Source organism: Protomyctophum bolini (genome assembly GCF_963924005.1).
Source record: "Protomyctophum bolini genome assembly, chromosome: 24".
Classification (NCBI taxonomy): Eukaryota; Metazoa; Chordata; class Actinopteri; order Myctophiformes; family Myctophidae; genus Protomyctophum; species Protomyctophum bolini.
Genome location: NC_137885.1, coordinates 27176700 through 27191954, shown reverse-complemented (window position 1 = coordinate 27191954; position 15255 = coordinate 27176700). Strand labels below are relative to the sequence as shown.

The following is a 15255-nucleotide window of genomic DNA, read 5'->3' as shown; positions in this document are numbered from 1 at the left end:
CCACACAGTAGTGTAATGGTTTTATAGTTCCACACAGTAGTGTAATGGTTTTATAGTTCCACACAGTAGTGTAATGGTTTTATAGTTCCACACAGTAGTGTAATGGTTTTATAGTTCCACACAGTAGTGTAATGGTTTTATACTGGTTTTATAGTTCCACACAGTAGTGTAATGGTTTTATACTGGTTTTATAGTTCCACACAGTAGTGTAATGGTTTTATACTGGTTTTATAGTTCCACACAGTAGTGTAATGGTTTTATACTGGTTTTATAGTTCCACACAGTAGTGTAATGGTTTCATACTGGTTTTATAGTTCCACACAGTAGTGTAATGGTTTTATAGTTCCACACAGTAGTGTAATGGTTTTATACTGGTTTTATAGTTCCACACAGTAGTGTAATGGTTTTATAGTTCCACACAGTAGTTGTCACGACTATGGTCGTGTGTGGTTATGATTAATTATGAGTGTTATGATTTATGAGTGTTATTTTGGATTATAAATATATATATATGTTTATTGCTAATAGTATATATATATTTATATGGTGGTATATTGTTATAGTATATATATATGTATGTGGATTATCTTAGGCCTAGATGTCTTCTAATATATATATATATCTATATCTGTGCAGCAGTTGTTATGAACCTGTATTAGACTAACTCTCCTCCCATGCAGAGTATACTAATGGGTCTTCAGACAGACTGATTGTCATCAGCTGTGTGTCTGGGGTAACCCTGTTGGCCATGACCATGGAGGTCTGATCAACCTCCCTGATTGGCTGATGGTCACGTGAGCGAGCTAGCGGCCGCGGCTCTCTCACTACATAGCCCATTCATGCCCAGCCCAGCGCTGGGGAAACACTTCTAAGGTCTTTCCCCCATCCGTCGTACTACTGTCGCCAACTGTTTTCGTTTTGTTCTTTAATTTGTGAAGTTGAACCGTTGTTTGTTTAGATAAGTTTTCCCTTCGGAAAGGAATAACTTTAGTTTTGTTTTGTGATCCGGTTTGTATTAATTTGAAGTTGAAGAGCCATTTATTTTGTACTATTGTTAATTATTATATTTATTCACTATACTACTGAATAAATACTTGCATTAAGGCCTTGGTTTCCGTTTCTCCTACCTATCTTACATTACCTTTTACCCCTAGACATATGGTTTTGTAACATATTTGGGAGCCCGTCCGTTTCAAAAAACAAATTAAGGATTCAGTTGTTCAGTTGGTTATGTTTTTTGTTTTGCTAGTATTGCTTTTGGTGGTAGACGGATTGGGGAGTATTAATGGTGAGTATGTTGCTCGCACCAGTTTGAGTAACAGATTTTGTTGCGGTGGTATGGCCTCTGATGACCAGGGTGCTAGTACGGATGTCCTGTCGCTTGAGGAGCTACAACAGTGCTCATATTGGGAATTGTACAGTATTGCCAAACAATTTAACGTTCCTTTACCGCACGGTACCAAAAAGAAAGAGGCGATTTTCGCAGCTGTCTCACGGCAGTTGCTTTCACAGGGAGTCATTACGATGCTGTCAGATGAGAGTGAGGGGGGAGACGTATCACTCATTGTCGCAGAACCGAGTTCCAGTGGGGCCAATCAGTCTGACACTACGGGTGTGTTAGAGCAGGGCGAGGATCCCGCGGGGAACCCGTCTGCTCAGGCCCCACATGATGACCCACGGGGCACTGGGGGGAGTCCTCAGGACATAGGGGGGGTTCTGCGCCTCCGGGAGCTTGAGCTGGAAATAGCACTAACAACGCTGAAGAGCGAGGAGTGCAAACTACAGCGTCAGAGACATGAGCTCGACATGGCACGCCTGCGAGGCCAGACCTACCCCGACGAGGCGTCCGCAGGGGCGCCCGCCTCCCAGCAGCAACACGGGTCATCCCCAGGTTCCAGAGGAGTGGCAGCGTTCGACATAAGCAAACAAATCGCATTGGTACCTGCGTTCAAGGAGGGTGAGTTGGATAACTACTTTTGTGCTTTTGAACGAATTGCTGGTGCTGTTAAGTGGCCCAGGGAATTCTGGAGTTTGCTACTCCAATGTAAGTTGACAGGTAGAGCACAGGATATCTGTAGCGCACTCACGGTGGATGAGAGCCTATGTTATGATGTCGTAAAGGCGGCTATCCTTAGCGGTTTCGAAATGGTGCCTGAACATTATAGGCAAAAATATAGGGCCGCTCAAAAATCCTCTACTCAAACGTTTGTGGAATTTGGCCGTGAAAAAGCCACATTGTTTAGGAAATGGTGCAACGCGAGCAACGTACACACTTTTGAGCAGCTTACTGAGCTGATAGTGATGGAAGATTTCAAATCATGTATCCCAGATCGTATTGTTGTCTATCTTGAGGAACAGAAGATTAACTCAATTGCTAAAGCCTCTGTGAGGGCCGATGAATATGATCTGACGCACCGGTCTGGTGTTTCTCCGGTGCGTAGCGGGGAGGGTCTGTTTAACATGCAGAAAAAACAGCACAAATTGTCACAGCCGAAAAGTCCACCGAGGGGCGCAAGTGCGGCGCCTGACAATCGTGCTTGCTTTTACTGTCATGAAATGGGCCATTTGGTTTCTCGTTGCCCTAAAGTACAACATAAGCAGCAGAAAGAGAATGGAAATGGAAATGTGTATTCAAAAAAACCAAAGGGTGTGGGGTTTGTGCATACTATTCCTCGGTCTGCTTCCGAGACAGCTATGGCTGTCCGGGCGGAGGTAGAGGAGTGTTTTGATCCCTTTATTTTGCATGGCTCAGTCTCTCTGTCTGATAAGGAAAATGAGCACGTTCCTATCACCATTTTGCGTGATACAGGCGCCTCACAGTCCCTTATTTTACAGAGTGTACTGCCATTTGCGGAGAATACCTTTTGTGGTTCCGATGCATTGGTTTTGGGCGTGGAAATGATATCCTCTCGCGCTCCATTGCATATGATCCACCTACGCTCTCCACTTGTTTCTGGTCTTGTGCAGATCGGGTTACGTGAAAGTTTACCCATTGAAGGTGTGGGGATGATTCTTGGCAACGACATAGCTGGGGAAAAAGTGTTTGCGTCGCTAGAAGTGGTTGAAAAGCCTGTGGCTAACGTAGCTATGCCTGTGCTGGGAGCCCCACCCACTGTGTTTCCGGGTTGTGCTGTGACTCGCGCACAATCGAAAAAGTTTGATGACGAGGCTACGTTGTGTGACACTTTCTTGTGTGCCGAGCGACCAGTGGGTGATGCCCCACAGACACCGCGTAAGCGGGCTAGGAAAAGCTTGCTGGCTACTAAAAGTGATTTTGGGTTTGATATCGATAGGGAAACATTTGCGCATGCGCAGAAGCACGATCGCTCTCTCTCTGTGTGCTGGGAGGCAGTTACCAAAGTGGGTGATGCTGCTGTGCCGAGTGCATATAGTGTAGAGGATGGCCTCCTTGTGCGTAAATGGTTTCCAGCGGCTATCGGTGACTTGAAATGGAATGTGGTGCGTCAGGTTGTGGTACCTCAGGGTTTCCGGTCCCAGATTCTCAGTCTGGCTCACGACAACATTTCTGGCCACCTGGGCATTCGTAAAACTTATGACCGCATCCTACGCTATTTTTTCTGGCCGGGTTTGAATGCGTCTGTTACTGACTTCTGCCGCACTTGTCATGTGTGTCAGATGACGGGGAAGCCAAACCAGACTATTCCGCCCGCGCCGTTGAAACCGATCCCTGCTGTGGGTGAACCATTTGAGCACATCATGATTGACTGTGTCGGTCCATTACCGACCACAAAATCTGGTCACAAATACCTTCTTACTGTAATGTGTAGTGCAACGCGCTACCCAGAAGCGTTCCCATTACGCACACTAAAAGTGAGACCAGTTATTAAAGCGCTTTCTAGCTTTTTCTCTACTTTTGGGTTTTGCCGGTATCTTCAAAGTGACCAGGGCTCAAATTTCATGTCAAAATGATTTGCTCAAGTTGCTTCCACCCTTGGCATAGAACACAGACACTCTAGCGCTTATCATCCTGAGTCCCAGGGCGCGCTTGAGCGGTTTCACCAGACGTTGAAAGCGATGATGAAGAAATACTGTCACGAAACTGGTAAAGCCTGGGACGAGGGCTTGCCTTATCTTATGCTGGCAGTAAGAGAGAGCGTACAGGAGTCGCTGGGGTTTAGCCCAGCGGAGCTGGTGTTTGGCCATACGGTGCGCGGGCCGTTGCGTGCGTTTCGAGAGGGCTTATTAGCCAACGCAAACTCGCCGGTGACTAATGTATTGGATTTTGTTGCGGGGTTTCGCGAGCGATTGCACAAGGCCAGACAGATGGCTAGCAGCTTTCTGAGTAAAGCTCAAGGTAAAATGAAGGCATGGTTTGACAGGAAGGCTGTGCATAGAGTGTTTGCTGTGGGTCAGAGGGTGTTGGTGCTGCTCCCACTGCAAAGCTCAGCCTTCCAGGCCAGATTCAGTGGTCCTTATGTGATTGACAAAAAAATAAGTGAAACGGATTATGTGATTTTGACGCCCGATCGTCGCAAAAAGACAAGGGTTTGTCATGTGAATATGCTCAAGCCGTATCTGGCTCGCACCGAGTCAGATACTCCTGTTATTCCCGCAGTTGTCGCCTCACTTTCTGCAGCAGCACCGTCACTTTATTCCCCTGAGAGTGATGGGCTGCGTGTAAAAGGTTCGTCTGGGTCACGTCTACAGAACTCTGAAATATTGAATGATTTACCGGGGTATTTAAAACATTTGGGTCCCCAGGCGCAAGCAGACATTATTGATTTGATGGAAAATAATGTGAATCTGTTTTCAGATAACCCATCATGCACATCAGCCCTTTCTCATGATGTAATTGTACAGAAGGATTGCCCTCCTATTAAGCAACATGCCTATCGGGTTAATCCAACCAAGCGTGCTTTACTACGAAAAGAGGTTGACTACTTGTTAGAGAACGGGCTGGCTGTTCATAGCAGCAGTGCGTGGTCTAGTCCCTGCTTGCTGGTGCCTAAGGCTGACGGGAGCCAGCGGTTTTGTACAGATTTTCGTAAGGTTAACAATATAACGCAGGCTGACAGTTATCCGCTCCCGAGGATGTTGGATTGCGTGGATCGGGTGGGGTCTGCTAAATTTGTAACTAAATTGGATTTGCTAAAGGGTTATTGGCAAGTGGCTTTGACACCCCGTGCATCAGAGATCAGTGCATTCGTGACACCAGACGGTTTATACCAATATACAGTGATGCCATTTGGCTTAAGAAATGCACCAGCGACATTTCAAAGATTAATGAATAATGTACTAAGAGGCGTGGACAATACAGAGACTTATTTGGACGATGTTGTGGCATATAATGATACTTGGCTTGAGCATATACACACTTTGAGACAGATTTTTCAGCGGTTAGGAGAGGCTAACCTGACATTAAATTTGTCAAAATGTGAATTTGGTTGTGCGACCGTAACGTATCTTGGGAAGCAGGTTGGTCAGGGCCAGGTACGTGCTATTAATGCAAAAATCCAGGCTATTCTAGAATATCCTGTGCCAAGGACTAGGCGTGAGCTCCGCCGGTTTTTGGGCATGGCAGGTTACTACCGGGGGTTTTGCAAAAATTTTGCTGCCGTCACTGCGCCGCTGACTACGCTGACTAGCGTCAAAAGAGTATTTATCTGGTCGCCTGCCTGTCAGTTAGCGTTCGAATCCTGCAAGGCTCTCCTCTGCAGCACTCCAGTCCTGGCTGCGCCCGACTTCACCAAACCGTTCAAGCTGGAGGTGGATGCCAGCGCCTGTGGGGCCGGTGCTGTCCTGCTCCAGGAGGATCTTCAGGATATCGATCATCCCATCTGTTACTATTCAAAGAAATTTAATTCAGCGCAGGGTAACTATAGTACCGTTGAGAAGGAAGCTCTCGCCCTGTTACTTGCATTACAATTTTTCGAGGTATATGTTGGCTCAAGCCCGTTGCCTATTGTTGTCTATACTGACCATAATCCCCTTGTGTTCCTAAGGCAAATGCAAAATTCAAATCAAAGACTGATGAGATGGTCCTTGATGCTACAGGACTTTGAAGTGGAAATTCGCCACAAGAAGGGGACGGACAATGTCCTTGCGGATGCCCTTTCCCGGGTTTAAGGTGCTCTCTTCTTTGAGAAGAAGTTATTTGGGGATATAACTTCTTTTCGGGAAGGGGGGTGTCACGACTATGGTCGTGTGTGGTTATGATTAATTATGAGTGTTATGATTTATGAGTGTTATTTTGGATTATAAATATATATATATGTTTATTGCTAATAGTATATATATATTTATATGGTGGTATATTGTTATAGTATATATATATGTATGTGGATTATCTTAGGCCTAGATGTCTTCTAATATATATATATATCTATATCTGTGCAGCAGTTGTTATGAACCTGTATTAGACTAACTCTCCTCCCATGCAGAGTATACTAATGGGTCTTCAGACAGACTGATTGTCATTAGCTGTGTGTCTGGGGTAACCCTGTTGGCCATGACCATGGAGGTCTGATCAACCTCCCTGATTGGCTGATGGTCACGTGAGCGAGCTAGCGGCCGCGGCTCTCTCACTACATAGCCCATTCATGCCCAGCCCAGCGCTGGGGAAACACTTCTAAGGTCTTTCCCCCATCCGTCGTACTACTGTCGCCAACTGTTTTCGTTTTGTTCTTTAATTTGTGAAGTTGAACCGTTGTTTGTTTAGATAAGTTTTCCCTTCGGAAAGGAATAACTTTAGTTTTGTTTTGTGATCCGGTTTGTATTAATTTGAAGTTGAAGAGCCATTTATTTTGTACTATTGTTAATTATTATATTTATTCACTATACTACTGAATAAATACTTGCATTAAGGCCTTGGTTTCCGTTTCTCCTACCTATCTTACATTACCTTTTACCCCTAGACATATGGTTTTGTAACAGTAGTGTAATGGTTTTATAGTTCCACACAGTAGTGTAATGGTTTTATACTGGTTTTATAGTTCCACACAGTAGTGTAATGGTTTTATACTGGTTTTATAGTTCCACACAGTAGTGTAATGGTTTTATACTGGTTTTATAGTTCCACACAGTAGTGTAATGGTTTTATAGTTCCACACAGTAGTGTAATGGTTTCATACTGGTTTTATAGTTCCACACAGTAGTGTAATGGTTTTATACTGGTTTTATAGTTCCACACAGTAGTGTAATGGTTTATACTGGTTTTATAGTTCCACACAGTAGTGTAATGGTTTTATACTGGTTTTATAGTTCCACACAGTAGTGTAATGGTTTTAACCTGGTTTTATAGTTCCACACAGTAGTGTAATGGTTTTATACTGGTTTTATAGTTCCACACAGTAGTGTAATGGTTTTATACTGGTTTTATAGTTCCACACAGTAGTGTAATGGTTTCATACTGGTTTTATAGTTCCACACAGTAGTGTAATGGTTTTATACTGGTTTTATAGTTCCACACAGTAGTGTAATGGTTTTATACTGGTTTTATAGTTCCACACAGTAGTGTAATGGTTTTATACTGGTTTTATAGTTCCACACAGTAGTGTAATGGTTTTATAGTTCCACACAGTAGTGTAATGGTTTCATACTGGTTTTATAGTTCCACACAGTAGTGTAATGGTTTTATACTGGTTTTATAGTTCCACACAGTAGTGTAATGGTTTTATAGTGGTTTTATAGTTCCACACAGTAGTGTAATGGTTTTATAGTGGTTTTATAGTTCCACACAGTAGTGTAATGGTTTTATACTGGTTTTATAGTTCCACACAGTAGTGTAATGGTTTTATAGTTCCACACAGTAGTGTAATGGTTTTATACTGGTTTTATAGTTCCACACAGTAGTGTAATGGTTTTATACTGGTTTTATAGTTCCACACAGTAGTGTAATGGTTTTATGCTGGTTTTATAGTTCCACACAGTAGTGTAATGGTTTTATACTGGTTTTATAGTTCCACACAGTAGTGTAATGGTTTTATAGTTCCACACAGTAGTGTAATGGTTTTATACTGGTTTTATAGTTCCACACAGTAGTGTAATGGTTTTATACTGGTTTTATAGTTCCACACAGTAGTGTAATGGTTTTATAGTTCCACACAGTAGTGTAATGGTTTTATAGTTCCACACAGTAGTGTAATGGTTTTATAGTTCCACACAGTAGTGTAATGGTTTTATACTGGTTTTATAGTTCCACACAGTAGTGTAATGGTTTTATACTGGTTTTATAGTTCCACACAGTAGTGTAATGGTTTCATACTGGTTTTATAGTTCCACACAGTAGTGTAATGGTTTTATAGTTCCACACAGTAGTGTAATGGTTTTATACTGGTTTTATAGTTCCACACAGTAGTGTAATGGTTTTATAGTTCCACACAGTAGTGTAATGGTTTTATAGTTCCACACAGTAGTGTAATGGTTTTATAGTTCCACACAGTAGTGTAATGGTTTTATACTGGTTTTATAGTTCCACACAGTAGTGTAATGGTTTTATACTGGTTTTATAGTTCCACACAGTAGTGTAATGGTTTCATACTGGTTTTATAGTTCCACACAGTAGTGTAATGGTTTTATAGTTCCACACAGTAGTGTAATGGTTTTATACTGGTTTTATAGTTCCACACAGTAGTGTAATGGTTTTATAGTTCCACACAGTAGTGTAATGGTTTCATACTGGTTTTATAGTTCCACACAGTAGTGTAATGGTTTTATAGTTCCACACAGTAGTGTAATGGTTTCATACTGGTTTTATAGTTCCACACAGTAGTGTAATGGTTTTATAGTTCCACACAGTAGTGTGATGGTTTTATAGTGGTTTTATAGTTTATTTGCGGCTTTGAAAATCCGTCCCATGGTTTTTGTTGTTGAAGAGAAAAACATGCCGCCGTTATGCGATGCGAGGCGAACACAGTAGTCCAAACAAACCGCCCGTTCACTTGCGTGGAATAATATTATGCGAGTATAGGGCAACCAAATCGTCAGCGACGTAGCCTACCTGCCGGATGGGAACCACAACAGGTTGCCAGTTCGATCCCTGTGGGCTCCCCCAGAGTTAGTGGCGAAGTGTCCTTGAGCAAGACTCTGAACCCCCTGATTGCTCCTGATGTGCACGTTGGTGCCTTGCATGGTTTCCGCCGCCATCGGTGTGTGAATGTGTGTGTGTGAATGCAGGGTGAATGTAATGCACAATCCTTCTATAAATGCGCCACGTCTCTGCGTGCGTGCGTGCGTGCGTGTGTGTGTGTGTGTGTGTGTGTGTACGGTTGTAATGCACGTCACTCGAGAACCGTTCGCCCCACTGCCCCACCGACTCATGTGTGTGTTCACATTAAACCCCCCATGTTTCACACTGGTCTTTTCTCCTCTCTCCTTTCCAGGAAAACATGGACGCCAACAGATGCATCGAGGAACTCCTCAAGCAGCTGGAGGAGGAGCGGCGCAACGTCCGAAGGTAAAAAAAGGCCCGCAAGCACCCAACACTACGTCCATACAAAAACACAATACAGTACAGGAACATATCGACATGGTACAGGGGACAGAACAACGGCAAGTGAAGTGAGAAATGACACCGGTGATACATACTAAATAGTGCTGATAGTTAGTTACTCATGATTACAAATTTGAGTTGTTTTTAGCCACCTTTTCAGGTTGGATTTGAAGGTCAGATAGTTGGAGGTCTCTCTTAATTCTGTAGGGAGACTGTTCCAGTGATGGGAGGCTCTGACAGAGAAGACTGTTTTACCAAACACACTACGTCTGATTGGCACTTCACAGTCCGCTCTGGTAGTTGCCCTTGTTGTTCTGTCACCACTGTCCGTTCGAGCTATGAACTGTTTCAGTGGTGGAGGTGCAAGTCCATTTAAGATCTTAAAAATGAGGTAGGCATCTGCAAAGTGTTTAAAGCCGTCAAAATTAAATAAATTGTACTTTTTAACTATATGGCATAATGGCAGTGGTGGTAACGGTTGGGCTTTTGATCCAGTGTTTTTAATGTCTGTTTGTAAAGTGATTCTATGGGTTTTAAAGTTGTCTGATTTGTCTGTGACCAGGTTGTGAAACAGTAGGTTATGTGTGAAAAAATCATAGCATGCATGAAGAGTTTGGCTGCATCTGTTGTTAGATATGGTCTTTTTTTTGTCACCAGAGCTTTATAGTTTCCATTTAGTTTTCGTCAGTGAAAAAAGGTAGTCGACGAAAAGAACACTGAAGTGAAGGTCACAACACATCACGCTGCGACCCGTTGAGAGCTTGTAGATCTGCTGTTTTAGTCCAAAAAGTGAGCTTTTTTTAACGGAATTTCAGCCCCCATGCCCTCTGCAACACTCAATTCACTCAATTGTCAATTCATCAACTTTAGCTATTAAAATAGCAGATCTACAAGCTCATAGCGCGGTACGGATCTACGAGCTTGTAGATCTGCAAAAAAAGCTAGCTTCTGGGGGTTCAGATGGGGGCTGGTGGCCAAATACAGATAATTCTGGGGGTCCTTGACATGAAATATTTAGCACCACTGACATAGAAACATAGGCATGACATAGGCATGACATAACATAGGCATACGCATGACGAAGACCGCAAGGTGGTAAACGTTAGTCGTTCTGTATACCTACTAAAAGGCTCTAAAAGTGTCCTCTCCTCCTTCAGAGGTTTAGGTATTTCAGAAAACTGTCATGATTTAGATTAGAAGGACAGTTTTTAAACGTCGATGTCAGGTCTAAATGGTTTTAAAGATAAAAGGGGGCATAAGGAGGTCTGGAGAGGGGATTGAAGGTAAAGATAATTTGTGGAGAGGGGGGGGGGGGGGGCAGATGTTTTATTGCGTTTCTGGATATCAACAGCTGCCTGCAATCCATTCCCAACCCCAGAGGCAGCCCAACAATGTTGTTTGGTTTGGAGCGCGAGACAAGCTTTGTGCGTTGCTCTTGAGAAATGCTACTTTTGTTTTTGTGTGAGGCTGGAGGCAACACTTAAGAGGTGTCAGACAATGAAGGAAGGGGGGCGGGGTAAAGGGTTAGGGGGGTATTTAGGGCTATCATATGGGTCCCAGTGAGGGCTTGGTTGACTGTGGGGGCATTTCTCATGAATACTGGACAACTCACCCCGGTGCTTTCCCGTTTTTCCTCCCGGAATTGTCACCAGTGAGGGGGGATAACTTTGTAATATGCTATTGGCTGTTTGTATTCTTTTTGGAAAAATATAAAAAGATACTCCTGTGGAAAGGCTATATTATTTTACTTATATATTGACTCTATAAACAATTTAGTATTATTTAGTATATGTAAGGTTTTGCCCACTCAAATGGTACCTCGTCAGATAATCCCCACATATCCTACAACAACTTCTGTGAACAGACTTCACTGTAGTAGCTTTTCATAAATTATATTTGTACTTAGGCTGTTCTGCTGTCATGAAAGTGTATAAGTTAGAGAAATTCAAAATCCAGCCGTCTGCTGTCCAGCCTCTCCCACCAACCAACCCCTCACTGGGGAAGAATTCTGGGAGGAAAACAGAAACGGGGTGAGTTGTCTTGTTATACCATTTCTCATGGAGGTCCCCGTATAAAGCGTTGGAGGGGATTGGCCGCAGAGCAGACAATAACAGACAACAACGGAATGAAGAGAGCTTATGGAGATGCCAATCTAACCCATTTGGACCGCTGGTGCGACCTGCACATTCTATTCTATACAACAACACCGTCTTCTAAATCCTGGCTAGTTTTCTGAAAATCCTTTTTCCGTTTTTTCTATATCTGTAGTCCAATAAACTGTCCCATGAAGGACAGTCCCTAAAATATATGGGGTCCATATTTTCAGACCTCTCCCGTCTGAAAATATGTTGTTTGTGTTCGCTGTGAAAGAATATATACGGTTTTCCCACGATTTTTCACAAAATAGCCTATAGTGCCGCGCTATACGAGCTTGTAGATCAGCTATTTTTTTCAACAGCTAAAGTATAACACATAATGCTTAAAAAGGGACACCAAAAGGGACATGTTCCCGTCCCTAACGGGCTAATGGCCTTGTCCTCCCCCCCCCCTCTCCAGGGTCTCGTCTTCCAGGGACAACATGCCACGTCCGTCCCACTAGTCGGGGGGGGAAAAAGAGAGAGACAATTTTTTAACCCATTCTGGACGGTCAGGAACACCTTTTTGGTGTTTTTCAAGCATTATAATGTTGTACTTTAGCTGTTGAAAAATAGCAGATCTACAAGCTCGTATAGCGCGGCACCGAGTGCCGTGCTACGAGCTTGTATATAGGTCTAGGAAATTGTGTCGCAAAGTTTTTAATATATATTCTTTCAGAGCCAACGTTTTTTAACTCAAATCTTTGCTTCTTTTGGGTTTGTTTGTTCCCATGGTTGGAACTACATATTTTCAGATGGGGGGAGTCCGCGGCCAAACGGAGATATAATTCCGGGGGGGTCCTTAATTGACATGAAAATGTTTGAGAACCTGCACTGACACATAGAAAACATGAGGTTTTTCAGAACTTTCAGGATTTAGAAGGCATTTGTATAAGAATCGTCCTCGGGTCTAAATGGGTTAAACTTCAGCCTCCCTTTTGTAACACGGTCTGCTCTCCCCCCCTCCCCCCCTCTCCCCCCCTCCCCCCCTCTCCCCCCCCCCCTGAGTGAACAGAAAGGATGGACGTTCGATCCTTCCGAGGGGTTTGGGTGTTTGAGTGAGTGGGGTCGGACGGGGTGGGGCTATAGATGACCGGCGTTGACCAGACCACCTCATGGGTCTTTTACTGAGCCCACCGCAGGGAAAAAGACCCCCTAATAAAGGAAACGATGTGTAAAGGAATGACCCTTATATCCCGACCGTCCCGTCCCCCTCCTCGTCACTCCCACACCCAAACAATTTAGGAGTGTTTCTTTGACACCCATGAGGAGAGTGAGACGTGATGACCCCCGATGGCCTCGGCTAGAGTGACCTAAATGTCTTTGTTTGGTCGGGACCCTCTATAACCCGGCCAAAAGCACCGCCAAGTGGGGCCGTTTCCCCCCCCCCAAAAAAAAAGCCCATGAACTTGTCGAGACCCCCAGGGGGATTCGGACGGAAAGGGGCAGCTGTGCCGCCATCGAGATTATGATGATGCGTTTGTTATTGTTGCGTTAATCATACTTTTTACACAGCCAGCAGTGCCCATATTATGATCGCATATATTTCTGCGACAGAAAACTATCTCAAAAGCTCCTTTTTCCTCCTGCATGGTTGCAGTAACGTTGCAGCGGTCGCATGCATGCGTTCAAATGGCCGGGTTCCGTTCCGTCGGAGATGGTGATTATTTTAACCGCTGTGGTTATAGGTACATTGATTGATTGTTTATTTATTTCGTGTCATGCTCACCTTGTGCCTATCAACCCTCATGGGTTTATAAAGACACCATTTCACATTTGCAATTACAGCATGTTTTACAATACATAATTTATGCATTTTACAGCATGTTTACATTACACAATTCATTATATTACACCTCAGATGTATACAGAGTACACTCTGTCTTCTTTCCCAAGCTTGACAAATACAATCTGCTATACAACGAAAGTCCCTTTTGGCAAAACATATCTCCATTTTTACATAATAGTCATTTAGATCTAGGAAATCCCCACATATAGAAGCATCTTATTAACCAAAATATCCCTTAAGTCATCGTATTTAGAGCAGTAAAACAGAAAGTGAACTTCGTTTTCAAATTATTATTTTTTCAACACTGAGGCCACTGAGGTTTAGACGGGGGCGGTTGGTTCAGGCCAGGTCAAGGGCAAGTGCAAAGCAACAAGTGCATGTCAGTATAGCCTTATAGCCATGCAGTGACCAATGAGTACACATCTCTTAATGTCCCAGACCGTATATACCTGTACTGGTCAGCTATAAACCAGGATATTATGTGTATATAGAGATAGAGATAGATCTTTATTTGTCATTGCTTACATGAAACAACGAAATTCAGTTTAGAGCTTCACCTTCACCTTCACCACTGGCATCACATAATATCCATACTGTACAGTAACCCAAGTGCAATAGTGCTGGTGCAATGTAATAGTGCAAAAGTTCAGTGCAAGTCCAAGTCCATTTCCAGTACCCTTTAATACCCTTTAATACTACAGAGGGGGGTCGAGGAGTCAACAGTGGTGGCTATAACACTTAGGGAAGTTGTGCACTAAATTCACGATGAGACACACACACGCACGCACGCACGCACGCACACACACACACACACACACATAGATGCTAATTCCGGGGGCTTTTGCACTTATGCTTCTCGGAAATGCCGCTTCCCTCCCTCCCTCCCCGAAGCAGACGATTTTTAACGACATACCACCAGGCAGGCATTGTGGGGCTTTATCTTTATCCTCCCCTGATGTTGTTAGATTGAGGAGTGGGACGACAGTGATAAATGACTCCACAAAGGCTTGTGTTGTAGTTGTAGGCCTAAAACTAGAGATCGAGCAGGCAGGCAACCACGGTTCGAAAGGAACGCCTCTTTCAGCCCCTTATTAGCCCATTCTGGGCGGGAGAGGGAACCCCCTTTTTGGTGTTTTAAAGCATGTTATACTTTAGCTATTGATAAAAAAAAAAGCAGATCTGCTAAAAAAAAAAAAATGTGCATGGCGCAAATCTTTGAATATATATTCTTTCAGAGCGAACGTTTTTAATTAACTCAAATCTTTGCGTCTGTGCGTCATGGGGTTCCCTGCATGGAACAACATATTTTCAGATTAGGGGTGGCGGGCCAATTAGATATATAATAATTCTGGGGGGGTCGTTGACATAGAAAGTAGAAACATGATGTGCTTTATAGCTATTGAAAAATAGCAGACCTATACAAGCTCGTATGCAAGTCGTTAAGCTTGTATAGGTCTGCTATTTTTGAAAAATCGAAGAACGACTGACATCGTCCTCGGGTCTGAAAGGGTTAGACGGCGTCCCATGAATTCGCTAGACGTGTCGGTCCGACCGTCGTCCCCCTCCCCTGGGTTCCCCACACCCCCCCCCCCCCTCCAGGAATATGGAGCCTATCAATCCGTCAAGAGGAGAAAGAGAAGGGTCTCGCATTCCGCTGGAGCGTCTCGTCCCCCCCATTCCGACCCCAGTGACCCGAGGCATTCATGTCCGTTCCTTGTACCATATTATTGTGTAGTTTCACAGTGGTCACAAGTACACAGATGGGACAATTATGACTTCGTCTTTTTAACGCGGCGATTACTCATTGGAGTGTGTGTGTGTGTGTGGGGGTGGGGGGGGTGGGTGACATCCCTGTAATTATGCCATATAAAAACGCAAAG

General features: G+C 43.7%; 1 protein-coding gene across 1 annotated transcript in view; it reads left to right on the top strand.

Moving 5' to 3' along the window:
* Positions 1 to 1524: 1524 nt before the first annotated feature.
* LOC308311846 (nck-associated protein 5-like) overlaps positions 1525 to 15255 on the top strand; it is a gene marked incomplete at its 5' end in the record, with an annotated part of 117833 nt that continues 104102 nt past the window's right edge. The window contains 4 exons of the mRNA XM_080758621.1: positions 1525 to 1957; positions 3637 to 3693; positions 5543 to 5833; positions 9342 to 9415. Coding sequence (XP_080614747.1) covers positions 1525 to 1957; positions 3637 to 3693; positions 5543 to 5833; positions 9342 to 9415 — 855 coding nt within the window. The remainder of the gene's footprint in view (positions 1958 to 3636; positions 3694 to 5542; positions 5834 to 9341; positions 9416 to 15255) is intronic.